At 44.3% G+C, this 24,649-nt stretch overlaps 1 protein-coding gene across 1 annotated transcript; it reads left to right on the top strand.

Annotated features, from left to right (window-relative positions):
- Positions 1–7,515: 7,515 nt before the first annotated feature.
- On the top strand, positions 7,516–24,186 carry LOC138799805 (quinone oxidoreductase-like). The gene is made up of 9 exons (XM_069981445.1): positions 7,516–7,620; positions 9,486–9,604; positions 10,205–10,357; positions 14,241–14,404; positions 14,995–15,046; positions 18,757–18,906; positions 20,276–20,377; positions 21,468–21,563; positions 23,947–24,186. Exons 2-9 carry the CDS (start codon positions 9,494–9,496, stop codon positions 24,106–24,108), a joined length of 990 nt encoding a protein of 329 aa, XP_069837546.1. The 5' UTR covers positions 7,516–7,620; positions 9,486–9,493; the 3' UTR covers positions 24,109–24,186.
- The last annotated feature ends 463 nt before the right edge of the window (positions 24,187–24,649 follow it).

Here is a 24,649-nt window from a genome sequence, read left to right as displayed (position 1 = left end):
TCAGGAGTCTGCCCTGCACGTTTTCAAGAGGTTCCTGGCTCGAGCTACGGTTATCCTAGGTGGCTTCTCTCCCCTGCCTAACTGTAGTGGTTGCTTGTACAAAGAATAAAGTATCTCCTGGAGCTAACTTCTCACACATTGGTTCACACTGAAAGCCTAGTCTGAACCCCTCACTTCCTCCACCTGGGTAGTTCCTCTTACAGGGGCCATATCTAAACCCTCCTGTGAGTGGTGGGGCTGAGTGTGGATGAGAGAAGACCAGGACAGAACAAGAAAGAAGAGCACCTGCAACTGGTCAGCATACAACATATGACACAAAACATTTAACCCTAGGCTCTACAGCAGTGCATAGAAGACATAAAACAGTAGCGACATCTAGTGGGGAAAATAAGGTACTTCATCTCCCACTGGTTAACCTGAGTGAAAACTTTAGGACAGGTGCCAAGGAAAAACACCAGGGGTGGGACACCACAATTTAGTCTAGAAAAAATACGTCTTAGGGGCGATCTGATCACAATGTACAAATATATGAATCTTTCTAGTGATCTTTTTACTCCTAGGTCTGTAACCATGACAAGGAAGCATCCTCTACGTCTAGAGAAAAGAAGGTTTCACAATCGGCACAGACGCGGACAGGGGTTCATCATTGCCTTCTATATCATGTGTAACTGTTGGAGTATAGTATACACATGAGTGTATTCTAGAAAGAAAAGTTAATAAATAAAAGTCAGTTCTAACACAATGCAAACTTTTATCAAGTGTATCCATGTCTGTTATGTTTTCATGGCTGGTTAAACATTTTACAGTCCTGACTGCTTGAAGCTATTGATTAATTTATTCCTTTGTTAAAGATAAGAGGGAAAAGCTGCAGTTGTGATGTGAGCAGAAATACAATACAGCAATTCTTAGATCTAGTTTTATTATTGTTAAAAGCAATCTAGACAAATACCTTCATCCTCAGCACCATTTCTGTGCAGTTAGTAGTTTACTAGAAGAAGTGGCCCTAGACGTCTGCTACCTGGCAGCTAACAAAGCTTTAAGTGGCTGATGCTGTAACCAAGGATGCTTTGCTGAGCAGTTATGAAAGGTCTCACCCAGGAAACTTGCTCTACCTCACACTGCAGTTGATGTATATGGACTGACGCATCATATCACCACCCAAGGTGTATATAGACTGATGCATCCAGTTTACAAAATTTTTGTTGCAGTATTTATATGACCACTATTGTCTTATTGAATTAACCCATGCTGTGTTCACCTTCTGTTGTTACTTTCCCCTAGCTGTTACGCAGAGGTTGGCTTATTTCAAGTGGGGGAGTATGTAGTGTCCCAGTACAAATGGTTCCACTAAGTTTTTTATTACACCTGAGCAAAGTATCTCTGTCAAGTATCGCACAAAGGGAATAAAGGAAATGTTATATGTATTTTCTCCACTAGGTGTCACTTTCTCTATTATTGTATGTTATGTGTGGAACACAGCTGAAGGAGTAATAGAGTACTACACAACCTGGCACGTGGTGAACTAGTTAGGGCAGAAGGCGGACAGACAGCACACTATCTAAATGGGAGTACGAGTATTCTTCTCTACACTTCTAGTAAAACTCATCCCAGCAGAGTACACTACTACCTGGACAAAGGACCCAAGACGCATCCCGACTCTCTTCTCTGTAACAACCAAATTGCTTTCAGCAATTTTTATATCTGTATGGGGTCTGTATCTTGCCATTAGTGGTTAGCTGATGCATTTTTTTGTGTTTGCAATTTCAGCCACAGCAATGTGCTCCTGCCCAGTAGGAATGATGTTGTAGGAGATCCGACCATTTTTTTTTTTTTTGCTCTTAACCCCTTAACGACATCGGGCGCAAATGTACGCCCCCGCAGGGTGGGCTTTAACGCAAATAGACGTACATTTACGCCCGATGTTTCCCTGATCGCTGTGTTTACACACACACATCGATCAGGGAAGATGGCCTGCTATAATGTATAGCAGGCCATCTCTGCTTGTCGGCACGGGGGTTGGTTAACCCCTCCCGTGCCGGTGATCGCTGCTATAGGCTGATCAATACACGTCAGCCGATAGCAGCTGAAAACAGCTTTCCGGGTCATCGGTAACCCGGTGACCAGGAAAGCAATGGCGATTGGTGCTGTCAGAGACAGCACCAATCGCCATTAGTGAGCCCCCAAAACATGGCGCCAATGCCACCCACACGATCTCCGTGATAGGCCGGCCAGTACCGGGCGGGCCCAACACGGCGATCAAACTGTAAAAAAAGAGTGTCCCTGGGTTCTGCACCCCTCAGCTAGGTAGCTGAGGGGTGCAGAACAGGTGTGTGTGTAGTGTAGGTGCACTATACTCACCTGATCCAAGTGTCCGGAGCGAAGATCGGCGGTGTCCTCTTCTCTGCGTCGAGTCACTTCCAGGTTCCGTCAGGTCCGCGTTGTCTAACTTCGGAAATCTTTGGAGATCTTCGGCTCTTCGGGCTTCGTCAATCTTCGGCAGCTTTACTCTACTGCTACCTAGCGGCTGATCAGTGTATATTATACTCTGATCAGTTGCTTTGGGTTAAAAAGATTTTTTTTTTTTTTCAAATGTCTTTTTTTTCTTTTTATGCACCCTAATGCCGTTGAGTGCTGATCAGCATCGCACGTAAGTGCGCCGCTGATCAGCAACTCCTCCTCCTGATGGAGACGCGCCTCCGCCCGTGTCATAGACTCCATTCTATGCATGGGCAGATTCCGTCGTCCGTCCAAAGAATTAACACGTTCATTCTTTGGACAGAGGGCGGAATCCGCCCGTGCATAGAATGGAGTATGACACAAGCGGAGACGCGTACCTGCATCAGTCCGCCGGTGGGTGCCAGCTGTGGAATGCACAAAGGGTTATCCTTCGCCATTCCGCAGTGTGCACGTACCCTTACAGCGTATGAAGGAAGGGACACCCGAATCCAGCCCCCAGATGCCCCCCCCAATCCTCGGAGTTAGTGGGAAGATCATTCGGGAACTTATCTTCCCACTGCTGGATCAAGGTTACCACCTGTACGGGGATGACTTTTATACCAGCACCCCCTCTTCCAGTCCCTCGCTGCCCGAGCTACTGTAGCTTGCGGCACGATCTGTACATATCAGAAGCAGTAATAAGCCCTAATATTTAGCAGCCATGGAGCGGACCCAGCGCTTCTGGATATGAAGGACCCCGTATCGCACCAGGGCAACATTTTCCAGGTGACGTCTCCCACACTGGAGAAAGGGAGACCCCAGAAGAAGTGCAGAGTGTGAAGTAACGTGGGGATCAGGAAGGACACCATTTTCCAGTGTGACACCTGTCATGATCACCCCGGCCTCTGCATACTGGATCGCTTCAAGGCGCACCACACGTCATTGGAGTTCTACATTTTCTACTAACGTCTGCCTCACAAGGGTTTTTTTGCCTTCCTCTGGATCAACACAGGTGGCATTTGATGGACACCTGTCATTTTCAACCTTATAAACTAATAATTGGCCTAATACCCCCAAATAAATTAGAATGGTCCCTTTTCCCCAGCTAAGTAGGTATGGCCGCCATTCCCATTACAGACTTGCCATGTTTTAATTACAAAGCCTCTGCGCTGCCAGGACAGTAGAAACCCCCCACAAGTGACCCCATTCTCGAAACTTAACCCCATAAGGAATCTAACAAGGGGGGCAGCGGGGATATGACCCCCTGGTGATGGGCACATTTGTGCCGTAAAAATAAAAAAAAATAAAAATTATTTTCACGACACATGTTCTACATATGTGCCTGTTACCAGTGGAGTTCATATGCTCACTGCACCCCTTGTTAGATTTCTTATGGGGTGTAGTTTCCAGAATGGGGTCACTTGTGGGGGGTTTCTACTGTCCTGGCAGCACAGGAGCTTTGTAATTGCGACATGGCCTCCATCCTCCATTCCAGCCTCTAAATGGCGCTCTGTCCCTTTGGTGGCTTGCCCTGTGCCCTTATGGCACATTATGTCCACATGTGGGGTATTTTCGTACTCAGGGGAAATTACCCTACACGTTTTGCATTAATTTTCTTTTTTAACCCCTTGTGGAAATGGAAAAAGTCAAGGCTAGACCAACATTTAGTGTAAAAATGTTTTAATTTTTACACTAAATCATTGATCTTGTCTTGATTTTTTCATTTTCACAAGGGGTTAAAAGATAAAAAACACACAAAATGTGTAGAGCAATTTCCCCCCGAGTACGAAAATACCCCACATGTGGACATAAAGCGCGGGTGCAGGGTAAGCCTCCAAAGGGAAGGAGCGCCATTTGGCTTTTGGAGGCTGGATTTGGCTGGAATGGATTTCGAGGGCCTTGTTGCATTTGAAAGGCCTCTGTTTAGCCAAGACAGTTAAACCCCCCCACAAGTGACCCCATTATGGAAACTACACCCCTCAAGGAATCTAACAAGGGGTGTAGTGAGCATATGGACCCCACTGGTGACGGGCACAAATGTGGAACAATGTGGCGTGAAAATGAAATATTACTTTTTTTACAATTTTATAATGTTGGTTTAGCCTTAAATTTTTCATTTTCACAAGGGGTTAAAAGAGAAAAATGTGTAGAGCAATTTCCCCCGAGTCCGTAAATACCCCACATGTGGACATAAAGCGCCATGTGGGCGCAGGGCAAGCCTCCGAAGGGAAGGAGCGCCATTTGGATTTTGGAAGCTGGATTTGGCCAGAATGGATGATAAATGCCATGTCGCATTTACAGAGCCGTCGTGCTGCCAAAACACTGGAAACCCCCCACAAGTGACCCCATTCTGGCATAACCATTTTCTGTATAAGCGGAAAAGTTTCAAAGTTGTTTTCACAATTTTTCACGTTATTTAGTTTTTTTTTCATAAAGATTCGTTATAAGTATTGACTCCAATTTATCAGAAATGTAAAGTACAATATGTCATGAGAAAACAATCTCAGAATCAGCTGGATAGGTAAAAACATCCCGAAGTTATTAATGAATAAAGTGACACAGGGCATATTCATAAAATCTGTCTCTGTTCTTAAGGCCATTTCAGGCCCGGTCCTTGAGGGGTTAAAGTTTGTCACGGCCGCGACGGCGTCCCGTGTTCCGGGCCGCCGCCGCGACCTCCTCCTGCCCCATGCAGCCGCCGGGGTCCTTGTGCAGGGACCCGGCGCTGCTGCTAGTTCGGCCCCTGGGGGCGCCTCACCTCTCCTCCGCTCCTGTCTCTCCCTGTGCCGGCCGGCGCGCGCGTCCCCGCCTCCTAGGGCGCGCGCGCGCCGGCTGTCTCAGATTTAAAGGGGCAGTGCGCTCCTAATTGGTCCACATGTCAATCACTCCCCTATAAGTTCCAGCCCTGCCCCACTACAGGTGTTGGAGCCTCTACATGCTTCCCATAGCGTTTGGCCCAGCCCCCTGTTGTTCCTGATTCCTATCCGCTACCTGGTCCCAAGTCCTTGTTCCTGATACCTATCCGCTACCTGGTCCCTAGTCCTTGTTCCTGGTTCCTGCTCCCCTGTCACTCCATTGCTCCTGTGTTCCGCCTGTCACCTGCGGTTACGTCTACAGACCTCTGCCAGCACCATCTCCTGCCTACTGCTCCTGCCACGCCTCGCCTGCCGTCGCTAGCAACCAAGCCAGGGGTAGCGACCTGGGGGTCGCCTGCCGCAGCAAGTCCATCCCGCCTTGCGGCGGGCTATGGTGAAAACCAGCGGCCCCTTAGACTCCGCTCCCTGGTGAGGTTAGTGCCATCGCTGGTGACGGTCCAGTGGATCCACTACTCCGGGCGTTACAAAGTTATACTACCACTGTATTGTATTGCCCTGAAGATTCAAATAAACTGGTTCAACTGGTCACTAGACTAGACTAGACTAGACTGTCCTATTTTTGTTGCACCTGAACCTACACCCACACCTAGTTCCAACACCACTCCTGGCCACTGTGACAAGTGTCCAAGTGACCCTACACTCACTAAGCAGCCACAACACCACATAGCTAGCCCCGGCACATACAACACCACATAGCTAGCCCCGGTACATACAACACCACATAGCTAGCCCCGGTACATACAACACCACATAGCTAGCCCCGGCACATACAACACCACATAGCTAGCCCCGGCACATACAACACCACATAGCTAGCCCCGGTACATACAACACCACATAGCTAGCCCCGGCACATACAACACCACATAGCTAGCCCCGGTACATACAACACCACATAGCTAGCCCCGGCACATACAACACCACATAGCTAGCCCCGGCACATACAACACCACATAGCTAGCCCTGGTACATACAACACCACATAGCTAGCCCCGGCACATACAACACCACATAGCTAGCCCCGGCACATACAACACCACATAGCTAGCCCCGGCACATACAACACCACATAGCTAGCCCCGGAACATACAACACCGCATTCCTCCCCTGTGTAGTCTCCCTATTATAGATGCCTCCATTCTGTGTAGTCCCCTCACAAAAGTCCCTTCTCAAAAGCAACCTCCTCTCCCAAAGCCATGATATACGCCCATCCCAGCCCTAAATCCCCCCTCCGGCTCCCGGTGGCAGCATGCAGTGCCCCCCATTTACATAAAAAACAAATCATCTTCTCACCTGTCATGCGTTCCCCAGCACGTGTTCCCCTCTCATGGCATTGCATGTTCTCCTGTGTCTTTCATCTGCCTGTGTGTCGCACACACACAGGTGAAGGTAGAGGCTGGCATGACATCCGATGCAGGCAGTGCCTCTGTACCACGCTGTCTTTCCCGGGAGATGACAATAGAAAGCTGGCTGCCGGGAGAGGAGCTGCTGGGGAACGAGTGACAGGTGAGTTGACCATTCGTGTTCCTCCCCCCCCCCCCACACACACACACGAAACCAGTTGACATTTCAGGGCTAGCCTATAAACGTCTGGGGCATAAGACCTAGTGAAACACTATATATATATATGTCCAGAGTTGCTAAATGGCACTGTGTGGCTCAATGGCTCACGGTTTCAGACCCAGGTCCCGGTAGTGATGCAAAAATACAGGAAAAAGGCGGCACTTCAAGATTAAGTAAACAAAAGTGGTTTGGCTTATTTACCCAACATGCATGTTGGGTGAGTAAACCAAACCACTTTTTTCACTTAATCTTGGAGTGCCGCCTTTTTCATATATATATATATATATATATATATATATATATATATATATATATCTATGGTAGGAAAGGAGGCAGTGGGGTGTGGTGGTGATCTCTGTGTAATACATTGTATTTGGATATAATGTATAGTGCTGTGTCATCTTTATGTTATCAGTAGAGTATATATATATATATATGTGTGTGTGTGTGTGTGTGTGTGTTACATCTGTGGTATGTGAAGAATCGGTGGGTGTGTTATACCACATATATCACACAGAGTAAACACCCTGTATGGGAAACAAAGATACTAGTTGAAGTTCACTGTTGCTCTAGTTTTTGAAATCCTGCCTTGGCAGATCTGTGACCTGCAGCAACTGGGACCGAGCAGTGACGGGGAGGTGCGCAGGGGGCTTGTACTACACTCTCTATACTACCAGAGTCTCCTGCTAATCTCTCCTACCAGAACTCCAGCCAGTCCAGGACAGAGACACTGAGGACTGATAAGGTACAGCACCTTATTAGCAAGTTTTTAGGGATATTGATCAGATTTAGAAGGTTCTGGAAGCATAACATGTCAGGGAACGACCCCTACAACCAGCATCTCCAGGGTTTCAATAACCTAATTCTTTTTTTTTTTTAATTATTGCATAACAGGAATCGTAATCTTATTTTTTGCTACTTTTTCTATCTACATAGTCCTATAAGAGCATTATGTATTGTGTAACTTTTTGTTGATGGAATTGCTATCTGTTGGCTGATTCACATGTTGGGGGGGCTGCATTTTCCCACTAATTTCCCATTTGGCCTGATTCGAGCGATTATTGTTCGGTGAAATAGAGAGAACGATCAGCCGATGATCGTGTCATCGGCTGATCGTTTATTTAGGGCCAGACCTAAAATTAACGTTCCCCCACCATGCATCGCTACGGTTGAATAGGGCGGGCGACCGACGATTTGAGAAGAAGCATCATCATCATACATTACCTGTCCAGGCTTCTTCTCCGCTCTGTCTTCATCCCCGGGTCCCGCGCTCTCTATCTTCAGAATGGCCGGTCAGCTGACGGAGCGCTCAGCCAATCACAGGCCGGGACCGCCGCGGCCTGTGATTGGCTGAGTGTGGCCTGTCAGCTGACCGGCCATTCTGAAGATAGAGAGCGCGGGACCCAGGGATGAAGACAGAGCGGAGAAGAAGCCTGGACAGGTAATGTATAATGCTGCAAGGGCTGCAAGGACATCGGTAACGATGTCCTTGCAGCCCTCGCTCAACGATCATCGGGCCGTGGAATAGGCCCAGTAAACGAGCGGCGATCTGCTAGTTTACATCGTTGATCGGGCCCTCCTCGGCCTGTGGAATAGGACCCTTAGTCGAATCGGTCTTCTGCTAACCCAAAGCTCAGACTTTGTATTTCGATGCAGTGCAGTACCGCACCACAACCCAAGAGCAGCAGATTTTTTTTTTTTTTTTTTGTACATGTGGTTTTGCTATAATTCCAGTTCATAAAAAAGATGCGCCCACATCCGAACTCAGCGGTGCCAAAGATCATCCGGCCAATACCCAGAAGGGTCACGGAACGGCCGGTCTCTTATGATGTCTGAACATAGCCTTAAGCTGCGTTAAGGGTTAACGCTGTGTTTCAGGAGTATACTACTGTTTTGATAAGGAAGGAGGTAGGCCCGGCCTGAAGCCCCATGATGCTGGCAGAGACCTTTACTTATTAAACCGGCAACAAATGCAGATGAGACGTTACAGTAAGAGTTCTTCAGACTTCGGACCTCATGTACGTGTACACTCACCGGCCACTTTATTAGGTACACCTGTCACCTGTACAACTGCACGTTACCACTTAATTTCTAATCAGCCAATCATATGGCAGCAACGCAGTGCATTTAGGCATGTAGACATAATCAAGACAATCTCCTGCAGTTCAAACCGAGCATCAGTATGGGGAAGAAAGGTGATTTGAGGGCCTTTGAACGTGGCATGGTTGTTGGTGCCAGAAGGGCTGGTCTGAGTATTTCAGAAACTGCTGATCTACTGGGATTTTCACGCACAACCATCTCTAGGGTTTACAGAGAATGGTCCGAAAAAGAAAAAACATCCAGTGAGCAGCAGTTCTGTGGGCGGAAATGCCTTGTTGATGCCAGAGGTCAGAGGAGAATGGGCAGACTGGTTCCAGCTGATAGAAAGGCAACAGTGACTCAAATAGCCAACCGTTACAGCCAAGGTAGGCAGAAGAGCATCTCTGAACGCACAGTACATCGAACTTTGAGGCAGATGGGCTACAGCAGCAGAAGACCACCCGTTACTAGCATGGTGTACCTAATAAAGTGGCCGGTGAGTGTATATAAAGTCTTTTTTTTATGTTTCAGATACGGCTATGGCTTCTGGGAAAAAGTTCATGAAAGCAATCCGGGTCTCTGAGTTTGGGAACCCCGATGTCCTGAAGTTAGTTACAGATGTCCCTGTGCCTTCACCAGGAGAGGGTCAGGTAAAGATGTTGGGCCTGGGGTGAAGCTGCAGTGTAGAGCATAAGGTGTGGGTATAATGGCAGAGAAAGTAACTTATAAGATACTATACACACACATCAATATATGGTTAAGAAGGTTCTAGAAAAGGGCAGGTCTCTTCTCAGCCACCAATCTCCTCTCTAGCTAAGAGGAAAATGTCCTACTTAGAAAGGAGGGGTCTAGTTAGTGGTGAGTAGACAGTGTAGTAGAGTGACCATGCAGAGATTAAAGCAGAAGTTAGTTGGTCGCCAAGCATGAGAGTATATACAAGGCCCTTGTTAGACTTCAGGACCTGAGAGCTTCTGGCCGGGCCTGGTCAACTAATGTGGCTACAATCATCTGTGGACACCAGTGGGAATTGTAGAAAAGTGGAGGAACGAGGAGTTTTCTGCCCAAAGCAAAACAGTGAAACAGCCTACCCCCTTGGAGAAGAAAGACTTTGGGACTGTGAGTAGCTATAACCTATAGAAGCCGATCCAGGAGAATGTGCCCCCTGATACAGACCCCTTCCCAAAGACGGCAGAAGTTACACTATTCTCTTATATTTGAGATCAGTAATTGTCATGTTTTTTATGTAAAAGGTTTTAATCCAAGTGCACGCCTGCGGTGTTAACCCATTGGAGGCTTACCTCCGATCTGGCCACTTTGCATGGAGACCAAGCTTGCCCTACACGCCCGGCTCTGATGCGTCAGGAGTGGTTGAGGCTGTTGGCAAAAATGTTACCGCATTTAAGGTACTGTAACCATTCATATGTTTATTTTGCCACTGGGTGGCACTGTTGCATGTCAGTTGTACTTTCTGTTAGGGATGAGCGAACTTTTGAAAAGTTTGGTTCGGTTCGATCCCCCGAACTTTCCTGAAGTTCGGGTTCTGACGAACCGAACCGAAAATGAACCTTGCAATAACGGCTGAATAATTGCAGCTACAATAGTGGGAGTGTGATAGGGTATAGTTTCGTGTAGTTGAAGTTGCTATTACAATGAAAAAAGTGGAAAAAATAAAAGTGCAAAAATAGTGAAAAAAAAAAATAGCCGGCAAATCGGTAATAATGCCGACTCCTTTAATGGTTAATATATTTAATTAATAGAACACATTTTCGTTGTAATAAAGTCACTTTCGTTGTTCAATAAGTTAATTAAAACGATTCCATCATTGTGCAATTAAATATACTGTTAAAATAAATATATATATAAATAAAGGTATATCTATATATATATATTTATTTTTTTACAGTATATTTAATTGCACAAGTATGGATTCGTTTAAATTAAATTTTTGAACAACGAAACTAATTTTATTACAACGAAAATGTTTTTTATTAATTAAATATTAATTATTACAGGAAACTCTATTAAAGCCGTTAATTCATATTGCCGGCAATAAGAGTTTTCTGTCATAATTAATACTTTACTTTAATTAAAACATCAAATGTTTCTTCTAATTATGTTATCACAATAGCATTATTAGAAGAAACATTTTGAATCATATGTGCGCTCAGCTGATTGGCTGTTCGGCTGAGCGCACATATAATGAGCCGGTCCGCAGCACAGTGACTTCATTGTGCTGCGGACCAGCGAAGAGGACACATCGGGGTGAGTATAGAGCTCTCCCCACCCCCTCCCCAGCACTGCACCCATCCCAGCAAGGAAGGGGGGTCACTTAGCCCCTTCCTTGCTGGGATGGGTGCAGTCTGACATCAGTCTGGCCCCCAAGAGGTTAAGGGGGATGCAATGCATCCTCCCTTAACCCCTTGGGTGCCACACTGTAAGCAGCGATCAGTAAAGATGCTGCATACTGTAAGGTGCACAACACCGCTCACAATGATCGGTGTTGTGCTCCTGTTTGTGTGTTTTTTGTGTGTTTCTCCCATTTTGTTTTTCAGATATCGGTATCCTGGGGATTACGTCGGATTCGGTGTACTACGACGATGACCAGCGGTTGTTTGGATTTTTAAAAATAAAATGGTCAATGAGGGGTGTGGGGGTGTTTTTATTTGAATAAAAAAAAATTTCACTTGTGTCTTGTCTTTATTTCTTTACTTTATAGACTTAGTAGTGGAAGCCGTCTAATAGGAGGAATCCATTACTAAGTCGGGGCCTAGTGTTAGCCGGTATAAAATGGCTAACACTAACCCCCCATTATTACCCCAGTACCCAATGCCACCAGGGGTAATGGGAAGAGCCGGGTGCCAGTGGTCCCGGAGCGTCAAAACTGGCGCTCCTGGACTGGGGCGGCAGCAGGCTGGTAATATTTAGGCTGGGGAGGGCCTAAACCAATGGCTCTTCCCACCCTGGTGTTACCAGGCTGCTGTTGCTTGGTTTTTAACCCGGCTGGTTATGAAAATAGGGGGGACCCTATGCGTTTTTTTTTAATTATTTATTTATAAAAAAAAAAAAACGCATAGGGTCCCCCCTATTTTCATAACCAGCCGGGTTAAAAACCAAGCAACAGCAGCCTGGTAACACCAGGGTGGGAAGAGCCATTGGTTTAGGCCCTCCCCAGCCTAAATCTTACCAGCCTGCTGCCACCCCAGTCCAGGAGCGCCAATTTTGGCGCTCTGGGACCACTGGCACCCGGCTCTTCCCAGTACCCCTGGTGGCATTGGGTACTGGGGTAATAATGGGGGGTTAGTGTTAGCCATTTTATACCGGCTAACACTAGGCCCCGACTTAGTAATGGATTCCGTCTATTAGACGGCTTCCACTACTAAGTCTATAAAGTAAAGAAATAAAGACAAGACACAAGTGAAATTTTATTTTTATTCAAATAAAAACACCCCCACACCCCTCTAAACAACCGCTGGTCATTGTCGTAGTCCATCAAATCCGACGTAATCCACAGGATACCGATATCTGAAAAACAAAAAGGGAGAAACACACAAAAAACACACAAACAGGAGCACAACACCCATCATTGTGAGCGGTGTTGTGCTCCTTACAGTATGCAGCATCTTTACAGATCGCTGTTTACATGCATTGCATCCCCCTTAACCCCTTGGGGGCCAGACTGATGTCAGACTGCACCCATCCCAGCAAGGAAGGGGTTAAGAGACCCCCCTTCCTTGCTGGGAGGGGGGCAGTGCTGGGGAGGGGGTGGGGAGAGCTCTATACTCACCCCGATGTGTCCTCTTCCCTGGTCCGCAGCACAATGAAGTCACTGTGCTGCGGACCCGCTAATTATATGTGCGCTGAGCCGATCAGCCAATCAGCTGAGCGCACATATGATTCACAATGTTTCTTCTAATAATGCTATTGTTATAGCATAATTAGAAGAAACATTTGATGTTTTAATTAAAGTAAAGTATTAATTATTACAGAAAGCTCTATTTACCGGGAATATGAATTAACGGCTTTAAAAAAGCTTCCTGTAATAATTAATATTTAATTAATAAAACACATTTTCGTTGTAATAAAATTAGTTTTGTTGTTCAATAATTTAATTTAAACGAATCCATACTTGTGCAATTAAATATACTGTCAAAAAAAAAATATATATATAAATATACATTTGTTTATATATATATTTATTTTAACAGTATATTTATTTGCACAATGATGGATTCGTTTTAATTAAATTATTGAACAACGAAAGTGACTTTATTACAACGAAAATGTGTTCTATTAATTAAATATATTAACCATGAGAGGCATCGGCATACTGCAGAGGATCGCTAACCCCGTAATGCCGATTCCTCTAATACTGTTTCCCTGCTTTCCCAGATGAATTCCAGAGGTGTTTGCATCACTTTTTAAAGATGTCTTTGATTTTATTTGTTATTGTTATTTTAATCAGATTCGTGACGAACTTTCTCAAAGTTCGGTTCGGTGACGAACCAAACTTTTTGCAAAGTTTGTAACGAATCTGGTTCGTTACGGTTCGGTTCGCTCATCCCTACTTTCTATACATGGTATTATGAGCAATGAACAATGGTGGATGATGTTGGATCATATGTACTGTTACAGATTCTGGAAATTAATCCTTAGGATAGACTAGGGAGAATACTAACACTCTAAGGATGCCTTCACACCTACCGGATTCACAGCGGATCTCACTTCTGCGGATTCAAAGCGAGAACCGCTGCGGATCCGGTATCAATTCACCCCTATGATAGCACATATTCGCAGCAGGATTGACATCCCGCTGTGAATATGTGCTTTGACTCCCTGGTGCATCCCCGCCGTTGCATCCCCGGCGCATCCCCCCCCATCCCGGCCACATCCCCACCCCCAGCCCACCCCCAGATCAGCTGAGCGGGACCAGAGCCGGGAGCCTTACTGCAGCCGCGCCGCCGAGCATGTACTGTATGCTCACGGCGGCGGGCCGGAGATGGGCTGATGGGGGGATGTGGCCGGGATGGGGGGATGTGCCGCCGCTGGGGATGGGGGATACGACGGCGGGGCTGCGGGCACCAGGGAGTTAAAGCACATATTCACAGCGGGATGTCAATTCCGCTGCAAATATGTGCTATCATAGGGGTGAATTAATACCGGATCCGCAGCGGTTCTCGCTTCGAATCCGCAGAAGTGAGATCCGCTGTGGATCCGGTAGGGGTGAAGGCACCCTAATACTTTATGGTCATTTAATTTCAATATTTTTTTTTTATGCATGTCATATAGAAAGGAGATCGTGTCTTCACTAGAGCGACAATCACGGGGGGATACGCGGAGTACACAATCGCCTCCGAAGATACTGTCTACCATCTTCCCGATCAACTGAACTTCAAGCAAGGAGCTGCCCTAGCTATCCCATACTTTACTGCCTACAGGGCACTCATTCAGAAGTAAGCGCTATGGGGGGAAATTTCTTAAAAGTTTGCACATGCCGCAGATTGGCAAAATGTGCCCTCACAAAGAGTGAGGGGCTTAATGTAGAGGGGAATGTAGGGTAAGGGCTTATTCTGTATTTTGGGTCCCTATTCCATTTTTTTCCCTAATAAAAAAAAGTGAGAGTGCATTTAAATAATTAAATTCACATTTTCTTTTTTTTTTTTTCTTTGCACTTTTTTTTTTTTTTTTTGAAGATAGAAAATGCTTGATAACAGGGGATGGAAGCATTCATTTTCTGATAAGATATATTATATTTATTTTCTGATAAGATATATTACATTAGTTATCGATTAGTTTTGTTATTAGTTATATATTAGATCAGTTATATTATTTGTTTATACTTTTGATCTATGCAAAGTTTATGGAAACAACAGGACCTATTTAATAGGGTTTATATCCAGAGCCGCATTTGAAATGTTACTGCTAGTTATCAGGCTACTAAGACTATACCAAGAACGCCAGAGATCTGCACCACCAGGGAATCTCATGTGACAGCCTACTATCAGTCTGCAGAACATTTCACCTTTTTCCTCTTGTTACACAGAGCAAACGGCAAACCAGGAGAGCTGGTCCTCGTACATGGCGCCAGCGGGGGAGTAAGTTACATAACCTCTGTATCCAACAAGTTAAGAAAGTTAGGAGCTTGAGAAAAGTCCACATTGAAGGACTGAAACGTCGCTACCACTGTTCCGAGTGTTTTTCTTTATGGAATAAACTATTCACGATTTTTTCACCACAAGACTGGCGTGCTGCAGTTATATCGTTTCTGCTATCTATCTATCTATCTCCTATCTATCTATCTATCTATCTATCTATCTCCTATCTATCTATTATCTATCTATCTATCTATCTATCTCCTATCTATCTATCTATCTAATTTTTATTTTTTATTTTTTTTTTGTGTGTGAAAAGATTCAGTATAACTTAATTGAAATCCCTGATCAATCTGTGTTAACTCCTTCCTTCCTGAGCCAATTTGTATTTTTGCGCTTTCTTTTTTGCCTCCTTGTTTTTGAAAGGCCACAGCGCTTGCATTTTTTTACCTACAGACCGACATGAGCCCTTATTTTTTGCAACACCAGTTGTACTTTGCAATGTAAGACTTTCATTAAAATATGCTGCGAAACCGGAAAAATCGTTTGTACAGTGAAATTTTTAAAAAAGTTCACCCTTTGGCAAAAATGACATGTCATGTTCCTCAAGTTAAGAGGATTACAACGATATGTAACTTATATAACTTTTATTTTATTTGATGGCTTTTAAAAAATGTAAACTTTACAAAAACTAAATGTGTTTAAAATTGCTCTATGACCATGCTGATAACGCTTTTATTTATTGGTCAATGGGGCTGTGTGAGGTGTCATTTTTTTGTGCCATGATCTGTTCAGTACCTAGCTTGCGTATAAGCGAATTTTTGATCACATTTTATTAAAATTTTTCTGGACTTGATGTGACAAAAAAAATCTGCAATTCCACACTTTGGTGGGTTGTGCTTATGCTGTTTACTGTGTGAGATCAGGAATGTCATAATTTAATACCTCAGGCGATTACGCATGTAGTGACACCAAATGTTTTTATTTATAAAATGGGAAAAGGGGGGTGATTTAGTTAGTGGAGGGGATTTTTACCACGCACTAACTTTTAGTCTCCCTGGGGGAATTTTATTATCACTGCACCGATCTCTCATAGAGGTCAGAGCAGTATGCTTAATAAAGCACTGTATTACTCTGGGCTGCTGCAGCCCAAATCTATGAATTACCGAGCTGGGCTTTTATGGGCTTTTGCCATGTTGGGGAACACCCCCTCAGCACTTGAGCTTTAGATACATATTAACAAAAAGATTTATATCTTATATACCTACAGACCCACATGAGCCCTTATTTTTTGCAACAAAAATTGTACTTTGCAATGTAAGACTTTCATTAAAATATGCTGCGAAACCGGAAAAATCGTTTGTACAGTGACATTTTTTAAAAAGTTCGCCCTTTGGCAAAAATGACATGTCATGTTCCTCAAGTTAATAGGATTACAACGATATGTAACTTATATAACTTTTATTTTATTTGATGGCTTTTAAAAAATGTAAACTTTACAAAAACTAAATGTGTTTAAAATTGCTCTATGACCATGCTGATAACGGTTTTATTAATTGGTCAATGGGGCTGTGTGAGGTGTAATTTTTTTGTGCCATGATCTGTTCAGTACCTAGCTTGCGTATAAGCGAATTTTTGATCAAATTGTATTAAAATTTTTCTGGATTTTATGTGACAAAAAAATCTGCAATTCCCCACTTTGGTGGGTTGTGCTTACGCTGTTTACTGGTTGAGATCAGGAATGTCATAATTTAATAGCTCAGGCGATTACGCATGTGGCGACACCAAATGTTTTTATTTATAAAATGGGAAAAGGGGGGTGATTTAAACTTTAGTTAGGGGAGGGGATTTTTATTAATAAAAAAACTTTTTTTTCACCACCACTAACTTTTAGTCTCCCTGGGGGTAATTTATTATCACTGCACGGATCTCTCATAGAGGTCAGAGCAGCATGCTTAATAAAGCACTGATCGATTAGATCAGTGCTGTATTACTCTGGGCTGCTGTAGCCCAAATCTATGAATTACCGAGCTGGGATCAGCATCATTCAGACTCTGAGCCCCGGCCCTATAAGAAGAAGGCATCTCCCTTCCAACTACCCCGACACACACTAGACACCAGTGAGAGGGCACGCAAGCCATTTAAATGCAGCTATCAACTTTGACAACAGCATTTGAATGGCTTAATTAGCCGGACGCAACTATCCTCCTCACTGACTAATGCCCTTGGTCCTCGGCTGCAGATAGTAGCTGGGAGTCACAGGCTGCAGAGCGGGGTCACAGAGTGACCCCTCTCTGAACTCTTTTACCTGCTGCAGGACATGCTGGCAAGTCCATATGCGGGAAGGGGTTAAGGGCGGTGTCATTCAATGGACTGGACTCTTTAGTATGGAAAGAACAGAGATTTCAATTAATAAATTACATGTTATACTAAAGCTTTTCCCATAAAGATATATTTGAATCTGCTCAGCTCCTTCTGCTCTATTACATAATCAAGATAGCTTAGGTAGCATTTTCGGGATGAGAGGTTCCCTTTAAAGTGGATCTGTTTTTTTTTATTTATTTATTTATTTCTATCTATCTTCCTTTCCAGCACTGATCGATATTAGCCTTTTCAGTAATATGCAAATGAGACTCACATGTCCAGGGGGCGTTCCCCATCACAACAAGAGCCCAGGGTTAACCAGTCTATCTCCTTTTATTCCTTTTATTCGCAGTGCCCCTGGTAATGTCAGACAGGGTAAGACAACATGGACTGGACTTTTATGGGCTTTTGCCATGTTGGGGAACACCCCCTCAGCACTTGAGCTTTAGATACATATTAACAAAAAGATTTATATCTTAGCATTGGAAAGGACTATAGAGATAATAAAGGTATGTCTGAAGTCAGGACGACTAGCTCTTCTTAGCCATGGGCTCATTTAAACTATTGATGTGAATGGTGACTAACATATATTTTGCCATTGCATTAAATGTTTGTGCTGAAAGGACAGAAACATTTCAAGCAACCAAATTTTATGCTAGTCTATCCTGCAGTGGGCATATTAACTAGTAATTATATATTTTAGTGTTTTTTCTTTTTTTTTTAATTAAATGTTTTATCCGTGCATGGTGTTTATTTATAAGCCGTATTTAAAGCAACTCTGTATCCATAATCTGACCCCCCCAAACCACTTGTACCTTCGGATAGCTGCTTTTAATTCAAGATCTGTCCTGGGGTCCGTTCGGCAGGTGATGCAGTAATTATCCTAAAAAACAACTTTTAAACTTGCAGCCCTGTGTCAAATTGGCGTGGCCTTGAGTGTGTGTGCACCGCCTCTCTGTCCCTCCTCATCGTTAGGAATGCCCCTGGCAGGATTTTTCCTATTCATCACCTGTGTGAACACTGCTCATGCGTTGGATCGTTAAGGCACCTGTGCAGTGTTCAGACAAGTGATGAATAGGAAAAATACTGCCCAGGGCATTCCTAATGATGAGGAAGGTGGGGAGGAGGGACGGAGGAGCGGTGCAGGTCTAGGGCATAGACACTCTAGGCCATGCCAATTTGACTCAGGGTTGCAAGTTTTAAAGTTGTTTTTTAGGACAATAACTGCCTTACCTGCTGTACAGAATCGCTTTAAGTATTAAAAACATTGCCATTTGCAGCATGCAGACAGTGGGTACATGTTAGTAATGGCCGGCTTGCTCGGCATACCTTTCATATTTTCCTTGTAGGTTGGGATAGCATCTTGTCAGATTGCCAGGGCCTATGGATTCAAGGTGTTTGGCACAGCTGGCAGCCAAGAAGGGTTAAATCTGGTTTTGCAGAATGGAGCCCACAAAGTGTTCAACCACAGGGAGAAGGATTATACTGAGAAGATTAAGGTAAAGGTCCACATTGTATTTGTTAGATTGGGTTTTTTTGTGTGCAAAACAAACAGTTGACAGTCCTGCCTCTATGTTTCAATACAACCATAGGAGCAGCAGCCACTCTCTGCTGGTCTTATATATTCCTGAATAGTGCTTGTTGAGAATGTCATATTTTGTATGTTTAGTGAAGCCATTATAATATGGCACTGACCTTCTAAACATTTAGAAATGTTAACATTCCTTAAAGCATAAGTAAATGCTAACGCTATGCAAGTAACTCTTTTTGTACCTCCACCAATAAAGTACTGACAAAATCCTTAGTAGAAGACCCCCCCACGATATATATATATATATATATATATATATATATATATATATATATATACTTGCTGCCATCTTTCAATAAATTAGATTTACCTTGAACATCAGTTAGTCAATGTCATTCTTCATTGCGCACTATAAACTTTTAGTTTGTCATTGGAACAGACAGTCAATATGACAGCACTCCAGCACTCTTGAGGCGCATTCATTTCATGCTTATATATAGGCACTGTCTGTCAGTGTAGGAGGAGCTGTTCTCTGCTCGTTATATATAGTCCTGTACAGTGCTTAGATGTGGACGCTGACTGTCAGTGTAGTAGAAGCTGCTCTCTGCTAATTATATATAGTCCTGTACAGTGCTTAGATGTGGACGCTGACTGTCAGTGTAGCAGAAGCCGCTCTCTGCTGGTTATATATATTCCTGATCAGTGCTTATACATGGATGCTGACTGTGAGTGTAGCAGGAGCCTCTCTCTGCTGGTTTATATATGTTTCTGAACAGCGATTAGATGTGGGTGCTGTATGTGAGTGTAGCAGGAGCCGCCCTCTCTCCGCTACATTGGTGAGTGGGTGGATAAACCCTCTACAGTCTAAACAATTAGGTGTAATTTGCCCACATATTTGAATGACTTATAGGGTCATCCAATCACACGGTGGCAGTATTCCAGTTACAAAAGGACACAGGACACACTAAGGCATATACAGTATATTGTAGTGAGTACACCCGCAGAGGCAGCATGAAGGACATTATAGAGCAGTACTTAACTTTCTAAGCTGTAAACCCAGCGCTAACGTAAGATCTAATACAGTAAGCTTGTGCACTGACTCTGCTGGCTCTTCTTGAGGCTCTCTCCAACCATTCCCGCTCCTTTCCTGCTTTTCCCCTCCCCTCTCTATAGACTTCTATGGACAGTGTGTAACTGATCCCTCAGTGAACTGCTAGTCTGTCTTGTAAACAAAGAGGAATTTAATAAAGAGACAGGCAGAAAAGGAGCTCAATAAGCTGTAGAAAGATGACTTTTTCTCTTGTATACAAATGAATGTTGTACTTTCTAATTTTTAGGATGCAGCAGGAGCGGGAGGGGTTAACGTCATCCTGGAGATGGTGGCCAGTGTTAACCTCAGCAATGACCTGAAACTCCTATCATCTGGTGGCCGAGTGGTGGTAAGTATTCTTACTGGTTATCCTGTCTGGTGCACTGGTCTCTTATATCACATCCACTATATCTGTCCTCTCTGTCCTTGGCAACTTAATGCAAAGCCTGTATTTTGTATTTTAAAGGGGTAGTCCAGCCAGGACCCCTTATTCAAAATGTCCAGGGAGGCGGTGGGTGTAAAAAAAAAATACACTTACCTCCCTGGCTCCCTCACTGCTGCCCGCACTACGCTGCTCCAGTAGCCGGCATTTCTGCACTTTTGTTGGAGAGAACTGTCTGGAAAGAACTTGCCTATCCTAGTCTTCTGCAGCTTTTTCAGCTGCACCGTCACGTTGGTGCCTGAGTGGTTGCCTGCTCAGCCAATCGATGACTGGAGCAGGACACCGCCCCAGTCAATCACTGGCTGAGCGGGCAATTGCTCAGCTGGGCTGTAACATTCCAGCTGGAAGAGCTGACTATGTGACCAACATGGATCCCAGCCGAAGATGACAGCCAGTGGCCATCAAAAGGATGGAGGCACGAGGTTGGGTAAATTTACTTGTTTATTATTTTCTCGCACCCCATCCCTCCTCCTGCGCTTTATATATATATATATATATATATATATTATGGGACTTTCTCTTTAGGAATTCTCTGCCGCAGAATCCTGCCAGCCTCCATGTCATACTGGCAGTCTATGGGAAGCTCGTGCGCCTCCTCTCTCAGCATGGAAGAATTGACATGTACATTCTTCGGCGCTGAGAGAGGAGGCGCGCGGGCCTCCCATAGACTACTAGCATGACACGGAGGCTGGCAGGATTCTGCGGCGGAGTTTTACTCTGTGTGAACTGGCCCTTAATCTAGAAAATTCCAAAAAGTCTTATAATCCAACAATTATTTCCAGCTGCAGTTTGGTTTCTTAGGACCAGAACTATAATACTGAGCAAGATGAATCAAGTGGTGTCAGAATGTTACTATACGAGTCCTAGCTCTGAGGTCCGGAGGACACTATCTTCCTGTAGCCGACAGTTCCATGAGAGACTGCAGCACATACTCAGTCGCCCCACAACATAATTCTTTAGGTTCCTTCTATTACCAGGCTGTGTTCCTTTATTCTAGATTGTCGGCTGCCGAGGTTCCATTGAAATAAACCCTGCGGACACCATGATGAAGGAGTCCAGTATAATCGGAGTTGGGCTCTACAACGCCACTAAGGTAATAAACACCACGTTTCTGCTATCCGAGGCAAGAATAGCGATAGTCATCCTCACAGGGTGCCGATATATATGTGCATGGACTGGAATGGACCCCTAATTTACTAAAATGGCCCAAAAGTAGTCAGCTAGGGTCATTTCCTGCACTTATACAAGTTTTTACTCGGACTCAGAAGTGCGGTTTGCTGAACTTTAGAGTCCGAGTGAAAACTGGTATACAGACATAAGAATCACTGGAACATAGTCACTAGCTGATTATGTTCCGACAACTTGAGTACATGCATCTGGTGTGAATGCACCCTAATCACATCATTATATCCACATGTTGTATGTAACACTGGCCCCAGGCCGGGTCTGGTCCTGCATCATGTACAAGTGTATATAGGGGGAGATTTATCAAACAAAGGGAAACTGGCTCAGTCGCCCCTAGCAACCAATCACATTCCACTTTTCATTCCTCACAGACTCTTTGAAAAATGAAAGGTGGAATCTGATTGGTTGCTACGCCATGTTTGATAAATCTCACCCATAGTGTTTCGTCTTGACATTTGAAATAAAATGAACGCACGTCAAAATTTATTTAGTATTACAATACTCCCTCTGTCTCTCCCTGCAAAGTACAGATGTACAAATAGTACTGCATCCTTGTTTCCCCCTTTAAATGATTCAACTACAAATAGTACTTCCTCCCTGTCTTTCCCAGCACATTTTTTCTCCTTGTATATATTAATGGTGCAGATAGTACTTCCTTACTGTCACTTCCAGCAAATTAAAGGGGTACTCCAGTGGGGGGGCACTTTTTTGCTGGGACCGCGTCGCTCCGGTCCCCGGTTCCCGGGTGTCTGACGTGGGCCCGAGACGATACGTCTCAGGTCCGCTCAGCCACTCAGTGACAGAGGCGGGATCTGAGCGGACTTGAAACGGATCCCGCCTCCTTCACTGAGTGGCTGAGCGGACCTGAGACGTCACGTCAGACACCCGAAAGCGGCCGGGAACCGGGCACCGCAGCGCCGCGATGCGGGACCCGCCGCTGGAACCGGGGAGGTGAGTGGACGTCTTTTCCCTCCTCCCCGATCCCAGTAAAAAAGGGCCCCCCTGCTGGAGTACCCCTATAAATAGATTCAGGTAGTACTGCCTCCTTGTTTCTCTTTGTAAGTGATATTGGTACAGATACTATTGCCTCCCCTTCTCTCCATGTAAATGATATAGATTCAGGAAGAAAAACAAGGAGGCAGTACTTCTATATCATTTACATGGAGAGAAGGGGAGGCAGTAGTATCTATACCAATATCACTTACAAAGAGAAACAAGGAGGCAGTACTACCTGAACCTATTTCATTTACATGGAGAGAAGGGGAGGCAGGAGTATCTGTACCAATATCACTTTCAGAGAGAAACAAGGAGTCAGTACTACCTAAGTGATATTGGTACAGATATTCCTGCCTCCCCTTCTCTCCATGTAAATTAAATAGGTTCAGGTAGTACTGCCTCCTTGTTTCTATTTGTAAGTGATATTGGTACAGATACTCCTGCCTCCCCTTCTCTCCGTGTAAATGAAATAGGTTCAGGTAGTACTGCCTCCTTGTTTCTCTTTGTAAGTGATATAGGTACAGATACTACTGCCACCCCTTCTCTCCCTGTAAATGAGATAGATTCTGGAAGTACTGCCTCCCCTTCTCTCCATGTAAATAATATAGATTCAGGTAGTACTGCTTCCTTTTTTTTCTTTCTAAGGGATATTGGTACACATACTTCTGCCTCCCCTTCTCTCCGTGTAAATAAAATAGGTTCAGGTAGTACTGCCCCCTTGTTTCTCTTTGTAAGTGATATTGGTATAGATACTACTGCCTCCCCTTCTTTTCCTGTAAATAACATAGCACTGCCTTCTTTAAATAACTTAGGTACAGACAGTACTGTTTTCTTGTGTCTCCTTTCTAATAATAAAAGTAGTGATGGAACTGCCTCCCTATCATCTACTATAAATGAAGTACTGTAGCTACAACCAGCACTGCCTTCTTGTCTTCACCTGTAAATGATGTGAGTTCACATAGCATCACCTTCCTGTTTCTTTCCTGTAAATTATATTGGTGTACATAGCACTGGTAAATTTCTGTAAATTATGTTGGCACAGATAGTACTGCCTACCCATTCTTAGGATTGTATTACAATGTGTAACAGTCAGACTAAGTTTAGGAGACTCCATTGCAGATTCTGTCGTATTTTAGTATTGCACCTCGCAGCTTTATTCTTTCCACAATGGAAATGTGCAGACCCCATAAAAAGTCAATGGGGTCCATCAGGTGCCATTGAAGTTTGTTGTATAAGGGATCTGGCATTGCAGCATGGTTTCTGCTTTTAAGGTTTCTGGTTTCTGTTTTTCTTAGGATGAGTGGAAGGAGTCAGCAGCTGCTATTATAGGGGGAATAGAGAGCGGATGGCTAAAACCATTGATCGGACCTGAGTATCCATTGGAGAAAGCACCTCAGGCCCATGAAGACATCATCCAGAGCAGCGGAGCCACCGGCAAGATGGTCTTTGTTCTCTAAACTGGGATCTGTTCCCTTATTGGCTCCTATTATATATCCCAGACCTGGGAACCTGATCACAGATGATTCTTGATTGCTCTATAGTCACATAAGTACACGTTGGAAAAAAAAAAAAAGTAAAAATTAAATATTAGTTTGGAAATTTTGGTTGTGTGATATCCAAAGTTTCTAAAATGGTGTGACATCATGTATCTGACTCCAGGGCGCTGCACAGCAGGGAGCTAGGAAGGGATGTTATTTTCTTTTTATCTGCCCCCTTTTCTAGCCAGATATCTAAAAAAAAAAAATAAAAAGAGTCCTACCCAGACAACCCCTTTAAAATGAATTTTTTGGGCAGAATTTATTGATGGCTTATCCCCAAGCCTATGTGATCAGTGGAGGTTAGACACCCTGCAAACCTACAAGAAGATGCTGAGAGATAGCTGGAAGCAGACACTGCCGTACATAGTTTAGTGGCCGTGCTGGGTTACTGCAGCTCGGCTAATGAATTATCATACTCCTAATATACGTTATGCACGGCTGTCAGCCACCAACCTGGACA

Source organism: Dendropsophus ebraccatus, chromosome 8, assembly GCF_027789765.1.
Source record: "Dendropsophus ebraccatus isolate aDenEbr1 chromosome 8, aDenEbr1.pat, whole genome shotgun sequence".
In the NCBI taxonomy this organism is placed as follows: Eukaryota; Metazoa; Chordata; class Amphibia; order Anura; family Hylidae; genus Dendropsophus; species Dendropsophus ebraccatus.
Note: the sequence above shows the minus strand (reverse complement) of the source record. Positions and strands in the feature narration are given on the sequence as shown.